This window comes from Echiichthys vipera, assembly GCF_963691815.1.
Source record: "Echiichthys vipera genome assembly, chromosome: 15".
NCBI lineage: Eukaryota > Metazoa > Chordata > Actinopteri > Perciformes > Trachinidae > Echiichthys > Echiichthys vipera.
In genome coordinates this window covers 6756747-6773366 of record NC_139840.1, presented here as the reverse complement: position 1 = coordinate 6773366, position 16620 = coordinate 6756747, and the positions used below count along the sequence as shown (strand labels likewise).

At 42.9% G+C, this 16620-nt stretch overlaps 2 protein-coding genes across 2 annotated transcripts; both read left to right on the top strand.

Moving 5' to 3' along the window:
* The first annotated feature begins 1317 nt into the window (after nt 1-1317).
* Nucleotides 1318-11216, top strand: LOC310958099 (uncharacterized protein). The gene is given in 14 exon segments (XM_083928910.1): nt 1318-1697; nt 2402-2504; nt 2616-2760; nt 2966-3048; nt 3562-3669; nt 4078-4196; nt 4309-4471; nt 4705-4802; nt 5110-5181; nt 5736-6494; nt 6608-6807; nt 6921-7507; nt 9545-10973; nt 10975-11216. Coding segments are annotated over 14 exon segments (4020 nt in total). The 5' UTR covers nt 1318-1609; the 3' UTR covers nt 11041-11216.
* A 1448-nt stretch (nt 11217-12664) lies between these two features.
* On the top strand, nt 12665-15930 carry LOC310957255 (uncharacterized protein). Its single transcript, XM_083927745.1, has 2 exons — nt 12665-12977; nt 14235-15930. The coding sequence occupies exons 1-2, from the start codon at nt 12707-12709 to the stop codon at nt 15230-15232; spliced, it is 1269 nt and encodes a 422-aa protein (XP_083783871.1). The 5' UTR covers nt 12665-12706; the 3' UTR covers nt 15233-15930.
* The last annotated feature ends 690 nt before the right edge of the window (nt 15931-16620 follow it).

Genomic DNA, 16620 nt, shown 5'->3' with positions numbered 1-16620 from the left:
TTACAATATGTTCCTCGGTAGTTCTTTATGGCAGATCTCGGTACTTTGGGCTGAGCAGATTGTTTTCTCTTTGGTTCTTTGTACTCATTTGTTTTTTTGTGGTACTTTGCTTTGTGGTTCTTTGCAGTAGAGTCTAGTGATTACTGTACTTTGTGTGTTACTGTTTGTTTGGTAGTCTGAGGTGATTTGTGCTAATTTGTGATTTATTTTGTAGTAATTTTAGTTTCTGTTTTTGTATGCTTTCTGGGGTTTGGGGATAGTTATGCATTGTAGTATTTGGTAGCATGTTGAAGTAATCTGCGGTGATAGTACTAGTACTTTTGGAGCATTTGTTGTACTTTGTGGAACTTCTGCAGAACAGTCCTTTGTGTTGCTTTAGTTTTTAGGGGTTCCTTTTGGCATGTAGCGTTCATGTGTAACCGCCACAGTCGCAGGAAATGGGCTGAAATGAGTTGAATTTATACATTCATTGTCAGTTTCTTGCTGTCGGGGTGAGAAGCACACATGGAACTCGGTTTGCACGGACACAAACACGACACATAAAGGGAAATAGATGCATTGTACAGATACACACTGAACTGATTTCCCTACTCAATCAGCAGAGGTGGCGAAACCGTGGGCCGCGTACAGAGAGAAAGCACAAGAGAAGGAGAGACACTCAGGAAGTTAACAGGGGAAGTTTAGTGGTTTCTTGCGTCATCATTTTATGCTGCTGCTTGTGTGCCGATGCAGAGTGAAGGTAGGAACACTCGTATTTGCTTTTTAACGTTTTTTATTTCCTCATGGTTCTACACTGAAACTCTTTTCTAAAAGTGGACAGATAGAGAGAGCTAGTGGACAGGAGGAGAGCAGTGGCAGGTGTCAGGAAGATGGAAGAGATGGGGAGTGAGTTTGAATGTCTGTATGAGTCTATGTCTTCAGGCTTAAATTGTGCTCAACTTCCGCTACAGTGAAAAAACGGTGGCAGCAATGGCGTTGACATGCAGGCAGGGAGGACAGACCAGGCCTGTACTGAACTGGTGCTTAGAGTGGAGGTTTAGTTGGGTCCAGCAGCACAGAGACACATCATTATATGATGTGATTGGAGTGAAACATTCACAGGCTCGCTTCACTGAATTGGAGAAGTACAGAGACAAGGGTGTGGCCTTTCATTCGAAAAGAAATTGAGTGCATCAGGGGGGAAGTGCAGATCCACATTTGCACGTTGAGAATTCAGTGCAATTTGTTTGATTTTGGGGCAGATTGTTGTCAGCAGTGTGAAGAGCTGCTGTTTGCACAAATAAACTTTTCTTATTTCCGCTTCTGCAGGGTGGAAGATAAACCTGAGTATGTGATAAAACTCCAGCTTTTGCATATGAACTCTAGTGCAACGCAGCCAACAGAGGAAACAACCTGCACCCAACAACATGCACTGAAGCAAAGGAAACAGAAGCCGCAGCAGCAGCAGTACGGTCAAAATGTGCAGCGTCTCTACAGAGTCACTGGCACATTAACCAAGTTGGGCAACACATCCAGCAGTCCCACAGACAGTCAGTCAGTCAGGCTGACGGTCACAAACGGAGCAGCTCGGGCGCGTCTGAATGTGAGGTGAAACAGCATACAGGAAGAGATGCGGAGAGTTCGGAGAAAGGGTGGGAACAAAGAGAAGGTGTTTGGATGTGATCTGATGGAGCACCTGACCGCCTCCTCTCTAGAGAGTAAGTGAACAAACTTAGTCCTGTAACCATTTTCTCCATGACGGGCATTACAACACACACTAAACACCTTTGAGTACACAACAGCAATAAATGTGCATGTAACCTCACCAGAAACAAGGGTGTTGTCTTATTATCACATCACATCTGAATAACCACCCAATATTAATATAACAATTGATAGATGTCCTCATTAATCTGGTAAGATGGATGTGTTACCCAGCATGTTTTTGTGAATATTTCATAACCACAAATGACATCCATAGCGCAAGGTGAATGATTGTCTTGTCTTTGATGTACTGTATGTTCCTGTTCTTGTACTGCCTCTGTAACCTTATTGGCTCTAAGACAAATTCAAATCACCTTTTTTTTGACATGGCAATTAAATATTGAACATGAATCCTCTAAATGTCCCCCTACAGATAGTAACATAATTATTCTTAAGGCATGATGCATGACAACTGCCAGAAAAAAAAATACCTGTGCATTGTTATCTCATCCCCAAAGTTTCCTTTATTCTACATATACATGACATTTTGACCACAACTAGCCTTCCTCCAGGTGCCCTGGACTACCGTGTAGGAAACATACAGACAAAATAAATAATAACTGAATTTGAATGTTCAAAATGAACAAATTGAACATTTTGCACATCATTCTCATGTCATTATTCTTTGAATGAATCCACTTTAATCCATCCCCCACAGTTCCTCAGGTCTTGCAATGCTGCAGTGAGTTTGTTGAGAAACATGGAGTCGTGGATGGTATCTACAGGTTGTCTGGAGTGTCGTCCAACATACAGAAACTGAGGTCAGCTTATTTGAACCTATATCTGTGAATGTGCAATCAACCAAAGTTTAAATGAGGTTTGTGTGTTGTGCCGATATACTTTAAAGTGAATCTATGTGTGCATACAACCAGGGGTGAGTTTGAATGCGACGGGAGTCCAGATCTGAACAAGGATCTGTACCTGCAGGACATCCACTGTGTCAGCTCTCTGTGTAAAGCTTATTTCAGAGAGCTGCCGAACCCTCTGCTCACATACCAGCTGTATGACAAGTTCGCTGTGAGTACCTCAGATACGCAAACATTTCACACAATTTCCCCCCTCCTATGTGCTCATGAGAGTGTTGGACACACAGGGGTATAAAGAACCTCCCCTTGCAAATAAATAATGGACCAGAATAAGTCATGTGCCATATTTCCAACTGTTAAATTGGACTCAAATTGATACATTTTAATGTATGATTCAAAACACGTCTGCGTTACAGGAGGCTGTGGCCATCCAGCTGGAGGAGGAGAGGCTGGTAAAGATCGGAGATGTGCTAAAAGAACTACCAGCACCGCATTACAGGTACAGGCCTCTGCTGCACTGAGGGCCTCTGTTATTCATCTCAGCTAAGCCTCCATACAAACCTGGGTTTTCTGCCTTGAGGAAGCAGGTGACAGTGTATTTCTCTGCAGTCCAGGACAACATAACAATGTTGTTACATTATTTTACATCCAGTTTGGATTTGTTTGTTTTTGTCCATGCTGATTAGGAAAAATAGAGGCATCCACAAGCTCCCCACTTTGTTCAGAGTTTGTCACCTCTCTGTATACGTGCATTTTAGGGCTCTACCACGAGAAAGCCAGGGAAAGGTTGATGACTGGTTGGGAATTATACCCACATTGGGTAGCACACCTACGGAAATACACACAGCAGGAGGTCTCAGACCCCTGGGAAAACCATATGGCTTTGGTTGTTAAAGTAATGAACAAGGTCGTCGGCATAGAAATGATAAATCATTTCCCTCATTCACAGTTTTTTAAAGCTTTTATTTCCCTTTCCCCCCATTAACTTCACACTTCACTTTCTTGCCTTCAGGACTCTGGAGTTTCTGATGCGGCATCTTGTCAAAATGGCCTCATTATGCTCTGAGACCAATATGCACTCCAGGAACTTGGCCATCGTCTGGGCCCCCAATCTGCTCAGGTTTGCTGATTAGTCTTGTCTGTTTCTGGTGGAGTGCCTTTGAGCAAGAAAATAAGCCACAATCTGCCCCTGACTCTGCTGGAAAATATACACAAGCTGTTTGTTTCTCATAGGGCCATGAGGCAGGAGTCATTTATTATTATACTGTGTAATTTATTAGTAATTAACCCGCATATACATTATTAAATGTAATCTAATAGACCTATTTTGTTTGTTATTTATTCCTTCTCATCTTCCTATCATTCATTCCTTCACTGTTTTCCTCTCTACCCTCCCTCTTTCCTTCACTCTCCTTATTCATTTTCTCTAGCATTCAGTCATTTGTCTATCCACTTATATTTATCTATTGTCTTTGCTTCTTTTCCCTAATTTCTAAAAATCAATCAATCAATCGATCTGTATGTTAAGGTCAAAGGACATTGAGGCGTCTGGGTTCAACGGTACAGCAGCCTTCATGGAGGTCAGGGTTCAGTCCATCGTGGTGGAGTTTATCCTCACACACGTCCCTCAGCTGTTTCCTGAACAAGGTAACACAGCGTCCGGATATTAAGGCTGGATTTACACTTTATTTCACATTTTTTCACACACTTACCTACAGTATGCAACACTGTGTTGACGACTAACTTCTGCTGTATTCAGGTGTTTCAAATGTGAGAAGGAAGTCCCTCCCCTCCCCGTCAGCAGTTCCCAAGCAGGAGGAAGGGTTTTTCAAGTCTCAGGTCCCTCATTTTGGCAATATTAGTCCAGGAGATGGTCCTCTAGCCATCAGACCTTACCACGCAATCATTGAAGGCACTGACAAGTGAGTAGACTTGTTTATTTATGATGTCTTTTCTGCTTGATAAGAAGGTCCTCCTCTGTAAGATGTTGAAAAAAATAAAGATCTATGAAAATGACATTTACCATGCAGGCATTTAGAGAACCTTATCTATTCTATTTAAGAGACAATAATTACTGTGGAATAATGCTTATAGTGCATCAAGAAATTGAATCTTTGAAAACATGTTCTTGAGACTTCTTTTCTGTCTCGTTCAGGAGGAAAGGATCTCTCAAAGGCAGGAAGTGGATATCCATCTTTAACATCGGAGGACGATTCGCCGACCCACGGCGGAGGCACAAACACTCAGCCAAGGGTACAAATCCTGAATGATTTCCTTTTGAAATGAATTGCAATGTGTATCCTCTGTGCTTTTACTACAATCATATAATTTAATTTCCTTTAATTCAACTTTATACAAGTGCACATACAGAGGAAGATAACTCGGCTCTCTGGTAAACAGACATTTCTGTTGAAAAATGATGATCATCATTTAGTGTGGCCTCTGGTAATGTCAACGTTAGGATTAGGACATTTGACTTGAGCTTTAAAAAAAAAAACACCTTTAACTCTTTAACTCACTTTTATACATTTTGTCTGAAATAATTGTTTCTTTGTTTCAGAGAAAGAAAGGCCTGCTTTGAGACCAGCGAGAAGCATGGACTCCCTCAGCAACCCGCCTTATCCAAATGAAGGTGCTGCTCTTGTCACACATTTCCAAACAGATTTAGTCTGAACATAACTAAAAACCCTCCATTTTTCAACAATAGAATAAACTCATATTTAACTCTGCACACAATACTTTGTAGATCAAACCCATGTAAGTTTTTGAAAGGTCGGTTCATCCAAAATACAGATAAATACATTTTTAAAATCTCACTTAACCATACCATGAAGAAAGTTTCTATTTTTGGGTGTATTTTGGTGCCTGTATGTGAAACTACTGCAACGGCCCCACAACAGTAGAGATTAATGAAATCTTGTTTGTGCTGCTCAAATAATTGAAATATTTGAAATACTAAAAAGTAGTTGTCCTCTCAATACATTAATATCCATATTGACAGACGCCTGTGGATTTGCAAAGTAACTATGACACTGAAACATGCAACAATTGTCTTAAAATGTAATTTTGTAACGTAGACACCACAAACACTTAGTTTCTGAGACAGATTCAAACCGGCAGATGCACAGCTATACAGTTAGACCATTAAAAAGACACTTCCCTTCTTATCTGTCTTTTTTATCGCAGGTTCCAGACGTACTGCCCTGCGCCCTCCGTCCACCAACATATCTCCCCTCGTCACCCCCTCCCCCCAGTCTGGCTCGGATGTAGCATCATCCGCTGGTGCCATAGGCGGCAGTGAATATGCTGTAACCTACCGCAGGGGAACAGGGTTAGTAAGCGGGGGTTCTGGGACTCAGGGCTCTTACACTCCCCTTGACCCCGAAGGTTTAGGAGTCACAGGCAACGAGACTCTGCAGTCCAGATCCCCAGGACTCTCCACCAAAGTAGGCCGAAGAGCGGCCATGCACATCACGGGGCCCACTATGGTTACTGTGCCCCTGCATATCACCTCTAACCTGGCATTAGGGGTCCTGCAAGGGGGTGGGGGTGACAGGGTCATCCACCGCGGCAGGGATAAGGACGGAGGGGACAGGGTGGAAGGTAAGGAGGGAGGAGAGAAGGAGGAGAGAAGAGAGAGCAGAGCAATGGAAAGGAAGGTGGAAGAAAGCATAAAGGTTGAGGAAAAGGAGAAAAGTGGCAGTGGGAAAGTGACAGACGGGGAAGGAGTCGTGGATGCAGAAGAGGATATGGTGGCAGGTGGTGGTGGGGAGGACGAAGGTGAGGGAAAGAAAGAGGAGGAAGTGGAGGAAGACAGAGAAGAATGTAGATGGAAGCCGGAGCTGGTGGTGGGAGGCAGCGGTGTGTCCAGAGAGCAACGAGCCCTAAGCCTGACCTCCAACACTGAGGAGGATAATGCTGTCGAAGACAAAGATGATTACATGGGTAATATCACCTGTTTCATGTCCATATAAGTGAATCTTGTTGCTTCTGTTCTACATCACAAGAAATACATAATGTGAGATCGTCTCTAACCTTAGTGCATGCTTCCTTTACAGAAATGAGTCCAGCTGACTATCAGCCAGAGGTGACTCAGCGTCCTGACAGCTGTGTGTATGACGCTTCTGACGTCCTCAACTCAACTGAAGTGGATGAGGGCGACCACGAGCTGTCTGGCTACGTTCAAGATAACTTTGAATTCCTGGACCAAATGGACTGCAGCGGTCTGGACCACATGGATTGCAGTGTCCCCTATCAGGTGTGTGTTATTTTCATCTGCACAGGTCGGAAAAATATTTCACGACACATTTTCTTTGAGGTTAAAAGGTAAACGGAGAGTTCTCTCCCTTTCTGTCTCTTTTTACCGCTCAGGTGAACGAGTTCTCCGTCGAACCTCCCGGTCACTCGGATGACGAGTACGAAGTCATGGAACAAGCTCAGGCTTCCTATCATCCCACAGAGCTGCAACCACGCCCTGAAACCCCAATCCACAGCCCGACAGAGTTAAATCCACACAGGCCGCTCAGCTTGGACTCGCACAGCCGACACACTAAATCCCTCAGCTTGCCTTACATGACCTCACCTGTCCAGGGATCGGAGGGGTCTTGCTCTGAAGAGGAGGCTGCGTTGGGTGACAGTGATGACAACGATTACAGTAGTGAGGAGGATGAGAGCATGTTTATGAAAAGCCTACCCGCTGATTTCTTTTTAGACGATTTCACCTTTAAACCAGACCCCGATGAACAGGACGGTCGCACTCTTGATGGAGCTCCTGAACATGAGTCACAGAGCTCTGAAGAGCGAGGATGCCTGCCTCTGAACTTTGAATTTTCTAGAGATCTGGAGCAGGTACAAGTGAAAGACAAAGGAGATAAAGATGGACTGGAAGAGAAGGAGATAACAAAGAAGGAAGAGGAAGACCACCAGGGACGAGACCAACTGGGAAACAACAGGCAAAGGTGAATCTGATTTCTTTTTTAACAGGAAAAAAACAATAAGAGAATCAATTCCAGATGCACCAAATGTACCCAGATTGTAGTTGTTCATTAGCGTAGGTAACACTCCCTAAACTCCATATAAGGGCAGGTGTGGTGCCGAGTGCAACACTCTGACACTGACACATGCCCAAGAACTGGGGTGTGCTCAGCTTTGACAAAATGTGGCAAAACATTTATTTTAACTGAAGGTTGAACACCCTATTGAGTACGCAAGCTCACTGCCTTTTTAATGTTGCACGCTTACATGCACGTCACTGCTGATTGGGTAACACCTGTGACACACCCACCAAACCGGGGATAACATACTTCAAAGTCTGTTGGCACACCGTTTCAAGGAAACACATCGATGAGCCCGGAAACCGTAGCAAAACGGTGCAGATCGATGTCACCAAAAGAAAAATTGTCAAAAGAACTTTAGCAGGAGTGAATTTGACGTGTTAAATAAACGTATTATTATATATTATATTATTTTCCTGAGAGTCAGTACGGGTGTTACAGGAAAATCCAAAACATGTATTAATTCAACAAAATAAAACAAATAAACTAATATAAAAAAAATCTAAATTTGATTATAAGTTTATCATGATGTGATTTGTTTTATGTTTCTCAAATTTAAAACAGGTTTCAAGTTATTTAAAGTTATGTGCACAACGATTACAAGAAGCAGTCGTTGGCATGAAGAATCCATGATTTCTGGCTCCCTCCCACAATACTCGTGTGTGTGTGTGTGTGTGTGTGTGTGTGTGTGTGTGTGTGTGTGTGTGTGTATATATATATATACACACACACATATACACGTGAAAACAGTTTTTATAAACAGTCTCAAGGTAGAGTGACGAGTGATAAGCGTACATTATCCCTGTTTCCTTGCGTTGGACAAACAAACTGTGGACTGTGAAAACAAGATATTTCTTCCTGACCACTCGTAAAATGTTCTCTTACCTAGGAGAAGAGAAAAAATAAGAAAACACTGGCTAATCCCAGAAACCAACGGGTACAAATCGTGGATATACAAACAGAAATATGAGATGATCTGTGTGTATATTGCTTCTTGCATGAGGCCCGATTATGTCCAACAAACCTGTGATCTCAGTTATCAAGCAAATGCATTTCTGATAGTCATAGGCTGTACTGATAAAATAATAAAATTAAGCCATTGAAATACTTTATAAATATCATACAAACATATCAAAATTCTGGAAATATTGCTGGAAATAAAGTCAAGCCAGTAAAGAATATGCAAAAAGTAGATCTCCTCTTGATGCAAACTGCGTTTAGCTCTCATTAATTAATAAAAAAGCAGTTCTCTGAACAGCGTACTTTATTAAAGCATGTGCCGGCTGCCAGCTCACCCAATGGCAAAAGTCCACTGGATGGCGCAAATTGTGTCGTTTTGCGTCATCTGGCAGACCTACCTGTGTGTGAGCGAGAGGATTATCCTATTTAAATGAATACACAGAAGCCATGGGTGCCCCCTTCTTTTTTTCACATTAAAAAACAAAATTGCTCCTAGAAACACTTGGCACCAAGAACTAACATAAGCCCACCTTATACCATTAGAAGATATGTCACCATGTCGCTGTTGTGTCTCCCCATAACATCGTTGAAATAGTCGTCGAACATCCTAATCCATACTAAGGTAGAGTTACTCAATGTGTTTTCACTAAGTAGCACGTCCTTCTATTCTTTAGTCTTTTTCTTTAGCATGTTTAAGATAACTTTAACGTCTCTTCTGCCCTTCTGTCACGCTGCCGTTATCCAGTACATCATCTCTCATCAATAAATTGTGAGTTTCCATCGTCACATGCTATTTTTCAGAACATTTTTAACAAATTATACTTATAAAAAGTGATGGGGACAAAACTGGCCATTTCAAAAAGTGGTGAGGACATGTCCCCAGCATAGATGACTCCTATGATGGAAACTTCATTTTACAAAACAGTTTTCCAAAGCAAGTGATCACTGTCTTAACTGCTTTTATCTGACATTCATCTGCAGCTCAGCGACAGAGGCAGACGTCACGGAAGATACTCAAAGTGACACAGAACAACCTCTCACTCCAGAAGCACTTACGCACTGCTGCGCTGCATCTCCACTGCCGAGCAACGATGAATCAAGCGCTGTGACCGAGGTGAAGTTTGAAGAGGAGGCGGACACGTTTGACAATCACCATAGTGATCATCCTCCTTGTCCTGACGTTCCTTGTGCTACACAGAAAGAACCCAATGATGTTTCTTTAGAGGAGTTCAGAGACTTTTCTGTAAGGGCAACAGAGGAGCCCAGACGGTGTGATGTAAAAGAGAGAGAAAGTGATGAGGGAGAGGACATGTGTCAAGAAATGGTTCTGGAAATAAAAGGAAGGAATGAAGTCATGTGGGAGGAAACCACGGAGGAGAGCGATGGAGTGATAGCTGAAGAAAAACATGGAGAAAAGATGCAGGAGGTTGACAAAGAGCAGGATAGTGCAATTTGTAGGAGAGACAAGGGAATTTGGGATGAACTGGAGGATGTTATATGTGAAGTGATAGAGATTGAGGAAAGTAAGCAAGTTGAGAGGAAGGGTGCAAGAGAAAGTGTCTCTAGGGAGGAAGATACGATCGAAGTCGTCAAAGTTCGAGAAGAGGAAGAGCGGGTGGTAAAGGTTTCAGGAGAGGAAATGGTGGAAGTTGACAAAGGCGAGACAAACAAGACGGACGCTAGAGTAGAGGCGGTTGAGAAATCAACGGAGATGACTGAAGAAGAGCTCACAGACCCAGAGATGCAGCAAGAGTTTGAGGAAAAAGACAACAACTTACCAAAGACAAGTGAACGAGAAGAAGCAGTTCAAGGGAAGCATGCCATAAGTGACGAAGCACAGCATGGTGACAGAGAAGAAGTGGCTTTAAAAAAGAAGGAAGAAGAGAACCATGACAAAGACAGAGCCGATGAGCAATGCAGAACACCGCCAAGTGTAGATACACAACTAAAAGAGGTCGAGTGCGACATGAAGGAATTGAAAGAGGGCAGAAAGTGTGAGGAAAGCGACAGCAGCCAAGGAGGAGTAGGAAGGAAACTGGTCATCTCCAAAAATCCAAGGGTCTACCAAGTAAAAGCGGTGCCGGTCGTGCCTCCGAAGCCGCAGCATTGCAAGATGACCGCCCTGACCCTCAGACATCAGCAGCAGCAAAGAGACACAGAGAGAGGGAGAGAAAACACGCAGAGAGTCCCGACAGAACAGGACAGAGTCTGCGCGGGGGGCAGCGGCGAAGACGAGTGCAGGGGGAAAAAGGAGAAGCCGACACACGCGGGAGGGGAGAAGGGAGAGGGAAGGGAACACAGGAGGGACGGGGATGAAAGCGCCACGAGGGACACGAGCAGAAGCAGTCCCCTCAGCATGTGTTTTGACGAGGCCGTTGCCATAGCAACCTTGAGGCGAGAAAAAGAGAGAAGAGTGCGAGAAGGTGAAGGAGAGGCAGAAGGATTGGGGAAATGAAGTGCAGTGGAGCTTTTTCTAGTGTCTGTATATTGATTTAAATCGAATCAACTGTACAAACTATTTTTCTACATGTCGCATAAACGGGTGTATTTTTATACAATGCTACTAAAGATGCTTAAGTGTTTTTTTCTACCACACACAAACTTAATATGTGGCTAGGAAACTAGTATTTTTTATTAGTAAATAGAGAGCTGACAGGAAATAAGGGGCATGAGATGGGGGGGGGGGGCGACCTATAACAAAAGGTCCACTGCCAGACTCGGGCTTAATGAATAGTTGTGCACCCTGATATGAAGTTATATAAAAACTGAAACTGAAAGCAAACACAGAGGTTGGATTAAAGGTGAAGTGCTGCTGAAACATGTTGAGGATAAAATATTACACGCCTAACCCAAATACTCATAGTTTCCATACTCTAGGTCCTGTGACATTTTCAAAGTAAAAAGTAAAGAGATTTGCCTTAAATCCAGCTCACTCCTGTTTGCACAAGTCGTCCATTTATACAATACTCTGTGATGATATAAAGCACATGTACGGTATGTATGCATTATGTATGAATAAAGGGTTGGAAGGTATATGGTTAAACGGTAGATTTGAAAGAGCACGGATGATAAATCAAATGAATCATTTGTGAGAGAATGATGACGTCTGCAAAAGTCAATGTTGTTCGGTTTATGTGAATAAAAAGATGATCCCAAGATGGTGCCTGTCTTTTATTAATGTTATTGGAGCTACCGTAGTATTGAAAGTATCCCATACAGAACAAAAGTCAAGAGTCAAGACATCTAATGCATTAGTATTAAACTAATGTATCACTGACAGAAAGAACAAGGTCGCGGGTACAAGCGGCCGAAATGTCTTTCCTCAGGAGGGTGGCTGGAGTCTCCCTTAGAGAGAGGGGGAGAAGTTCAGCCATCCGTGAGGAACTCGGAGTAGAGCCGCTGCTCCTTTGCGTTGAAAGGAGCCAGTTGAGGTGGTTCAGGATCATCTAGTAAGGATGAACCCTGGGCGCCTCCCTAGGGAGGTGTTCCAGGCACATCCAGCTGGGAGGAGGCCTCGGGGAAGACCCAGGACCAGGTGGAGAGATTATATCTCCACACTGGCCTGGGAACGCCTCAGGATCCCCCAGTTAGAGCTGGTTAATGTGGCCCAGGAAAGGGAAGTTTGGGGTCCCCTGATAAAGTTGCTGCCCCCGCGACCCGACCCCGAATAAGCGGATGAAGATGAGATGAGATGAGATGACCTCTAATATATTGTAATGCTGAAATTCAAGATAAATATTCAGACACTTAACTATGAGCTTAAGAATGAAATGCATGTTTGAATTTAAAATCTATGTGTTTGGATATTATTACATATCAAATACAAAAGAAAAGATGAAGATAATTGATTTAAAAAAAACATTTTTACATTTGCGTTGTGTAAAATACATTTTTTTTAATTCCTTTTTTGTTAGTAGATATTTTCTTCTTGAGTAAACGGGAGATAAAAAATGAGGGATTCGTGATTCACGTTTATTAGGAGAGTTACGTCAGTTGCCTTTACGTCACATCCGCCCTCTCATTTTCCCGGAAGTACACCAAAATAAAGCAGCTGGGAAGGTGCTTCGCCTCACTGCAGAAGCCCCAGCTGTTTAATGAAGCTTGACATTGGCCTCTACGGTGTTTTAACCGTCACTCTGCAGGATGTCTCTCCACCCGTCCTTCGGCACGCAGGTCGCAGCCATCATGGACGTGTTGGCGAAAGCTGCGGTCGCGGAGATAACGAAGCTGGTGGAGGACGGGAGTGTGGTGCTGCGCCTGGAGGTGTGTCGGAGGGACAGTGAGATTCAGCAGCTCAAGAGAAGTTTGCAGCAGATGGAGGTTGAACTCTGCAACGCCCGAGGAGCAGCCGCGACCCGGGCTACAGGGGACAAACAGGAGCAAGCGACAGCCGGGATCCAGGCCCCCCGAACAGGTGAGCAGCAGCTGGTGAGCCTGCTTCCGCATCTGGGTCAAATTCACATGTTGCTCCCTCATAAACAACATTTCCTTCTCTGTAACAACATTATTTGGGATCCTTAATGATTTTAATGATCTCCTTGTAAATTCGGCTTAAAACAGAATGAATCATTTTCTATTAAACTGCAGCCAGTATGTTTTTTTATTAATAAATATCAAACTGAAGATGACTAACTTGGATGATTAAGGCTGCATCTGTGTCATTAATTGAAAATAGCCCATCATCACGGTTTTCTTTGCTTATTTGTAACCGAGCAACAGTCCAAAGCAAACATATTATTCAATATACTGCCATTTAAGTACAAGGGAAGCAGCATCGAAATATTCTTTCCCAATATAGGTATTTTAAAATATCTTTATAACAAAGTTTTCTGGTATTTTGGTAAATAGATATGAAATAACCACACGGTAAAGCTTATTTTTGTATAATCCTGTGTGAATTAAACGTCTGACAAGTTAACATTTAACAGTCCAATGATATCTAGGTTACTATCATGTAAGAGCCAGAAAAGCAGCAAATCTTCAGCTGTAAAGACGGAACGAGGGAATGTGATCGGCAGTTTATTTGAAGTTGATTCACACATTATGCTACCCCAGAAATGGACACCTTCCAGTAAACAGGTTAGGTAAACAGCCACGGGCTTGTACTGTCCCAATGAATAATGAGCAAGGTTCTTTAAACGGCGTGAAACCGGATTGAAATGTAGCTGCAAGGGGGGGATTCTGGGTTCAAACTTTTTTATGGTCAACCGAAGCAAGTGGTTCTAATGAATTGATGTATTTTGTACAATATGACTTGACAGGTTGATAGTTATGCAAATTACCTGAAATATACCTAAATGGCATCTTTGGTTTTTGGCTATAAACATTTAAACAATGTCAGGAAGGTGAATTGCTCTGTGTTAAAATATATATTACTAAGTAGCAGTATGTACTATTAAGTAATAGTGTTGAGTGCTATTATTATCTATTAAGTATAGGGCTGTTTGCTTTAATATATACACCGCTTCCACCTCAGTCAATCAGAACATTTCTTTTGTGATATTTCAGTTTTCTTTAAACAAAAAAAAATTCATCCACATGTTTTTATACACAAATTGAAAAGTGCACAAACCCAGGTAAGTAGAAACACTGTGTTCTTGCTTTGTTGACTTGAATTCGTGGGGTCAAATTCATGTCTACCTGCAATTGTTATATGTCCTGTCAATTTCAGATGAAAGTGAAGATCGGGAAACATGTGCGGTGTATCTGGAACCAAAGTCTGCTCCTTCACCGTGCGATCCTGGACATGAAACAGAGGAGAGCTGTGACATGAGGCCTGTGGTGAAACACGAGCCAGAGGATGAACTTGCCACATCAGAAATAACACCCAACGCTGTAACGGCAGACATTTGCTTTGAGGCGGGAGAGCGAGACGACCTGATCTGGCCTCCTCCCACCTGTAGCATGTTTGACAAAAGCTCTGTTGCGATGCAGCAGCACATACAGATGTTCCCCCCTCACTCTGAACAATACGCTGCACAAAGAAATACAGAAAGTTCCTATAACTCTTCGTCAGCCGCAGCAGAGGAAATGGCAGATGATTCCTTAAGTGTGCCGGTAAAAGTAGAGGTAGAGATTCTACCTATGTGCATGGAAAGTACCAATTCGGAGTCTGTTCATAATGAACAGTTCAGACATGCTCCACACCCTGCAGTCAGTGAGGACCAGTGCTTGCAGTCTGCTTCGCAACAGGCCGGGCCATCACTTGCCCCGCCTCAAGCACAGAGGTCCGCGGTGCATGCGTTAGGATCAAACACAGAAGACGGCATGCGCAGCAGAAACAACCTGAGAGCAAAAAAGCTACTGAACGTTTGGAAAGAAAATCAGAAACTGTTCATCTGCTCCGTCTGCAACAAGGGTTTCCCTCGCATGTCTCAGCTGGAGGAGCACAAGGCCTTCCACGAACCCTTTAAACCTTTCAGGTGCCTCGAATGCGGCAAATATTTCACCCAGAAGACCCGGCTGAAGACGCACCAGAGTGTGCACACTGGAGAGAGGCCATATAGCTGCAAAATCTGCGGCAAGATGTTCTCGAGGCAGGACAACTGCCTCAGACACGAGCGCTTCCACAGCGGGCAGAAGCCGTACAGCTGCGGACAGTGTGGCAAAAGCTTCACCGTGCTGGGTAACCTCAAAATACATCAAGAGATTCACCTGCAAGGAAGATAGTGCTCAGATACTGGTGCTCTCAGTAAGAGAATCTGCACTGCTTGGGCACTTTGACAGTTTCAATGCATTGAATGGAACCATAAAATGCCGACAGGGAGGCTGTAGTTATTGAGAAAGACCTCCTTTTGAGATACTTTTACAGCCGTGCGGCTTTCTCTTACGGATGCAACCAGCCGGTGCACTGGATTGCTTTCTGTGCCACCACAGACTTTATAAAGCAGGTTGCTCTGTTGTGCCCTGACACGACGGAGCCAAAATAAATACACTTTCTTTGTCAATACAATTAAGCGCCAGTGAAAACAATTCAGTCACTGTGGGCTATCAACCCAGTCTTACTCTTGGCTTATGTTACTTTACACAATAATAATTCCCAGTTGGTTCCGTGTGGTGCATGCCAACCTTTCCGGTTTTATCGTGTTCTTACTGTACTCCGAGTTATTTCAGTGCCTTGGAAGTTTTCCGGTGTCCTCCCCCTGATTGGTACTTTTGTAATGCCGCTTTGTCTTCATGATGGTGGACCTTTCCAGATACATGCCGCGTATTTATTCTGAAACGACTTGTCACACCTTGATTACACACAGGTGATGCTCATTCAATACATTTGAAAACAGTCGGGTGCACCCGTGATGATTGAAGTGTGTGCCAATGCAATCATTCGTTGGGTTTTATTGTTGCACTTCATTTAATGATATCTGCAGAGTTTTGTTTACTCTTGACATGGAAGTATGTAAATGTTTCTTTTTTCCATTTTGTTTTGAAGGCTACAACTTTTATTTCAAGTTTCCCCCGCAGGATTTCAAAAATAAATACATGCATACATGCATATCATTTTTAAATACATATAAATATTCTGATATATATATATATATATATATATATACTGTATATATATATGAAGAGCTCTTTTCCAAAATGAGATAAAAGCCAAATTTAAAAAAAATGAGTTTGAGCCACTTTGCTGTATACAGAACCTTTTCACTGCTTCATCAGTGTTTCTGCCAAATCTCTTTATTTCCTTGTTTAAAATGGTCTCAAGATGCAGTTCCTTTCCAAACCGCGACCAGCGCCAAACCTATTTTTAGCCTAAATGCGATACGTCCTCTCGACCAATCAGAATTCAGTGAGCGTTCTATGCGATCCAACATGGCGGCGCTCTGAAGCGGGAGAGTTTTTTGTTTTGTCCGTCCGTTCAACATGTTCAGACTGAGCCATAAAAACCATTTTGACAAGATACATTGAATATTAACCAAATGTGTGGGTCTGGGTAAAAAATGTAATTTTCCTGAAAACTATTAAAATGGATTTATAACGTTTCGGAAAAGAGCTCCTCAAATATATGAGTATAAACATATGTATATTAACTGCCCCCCAAAAGCTATTTAATTTGT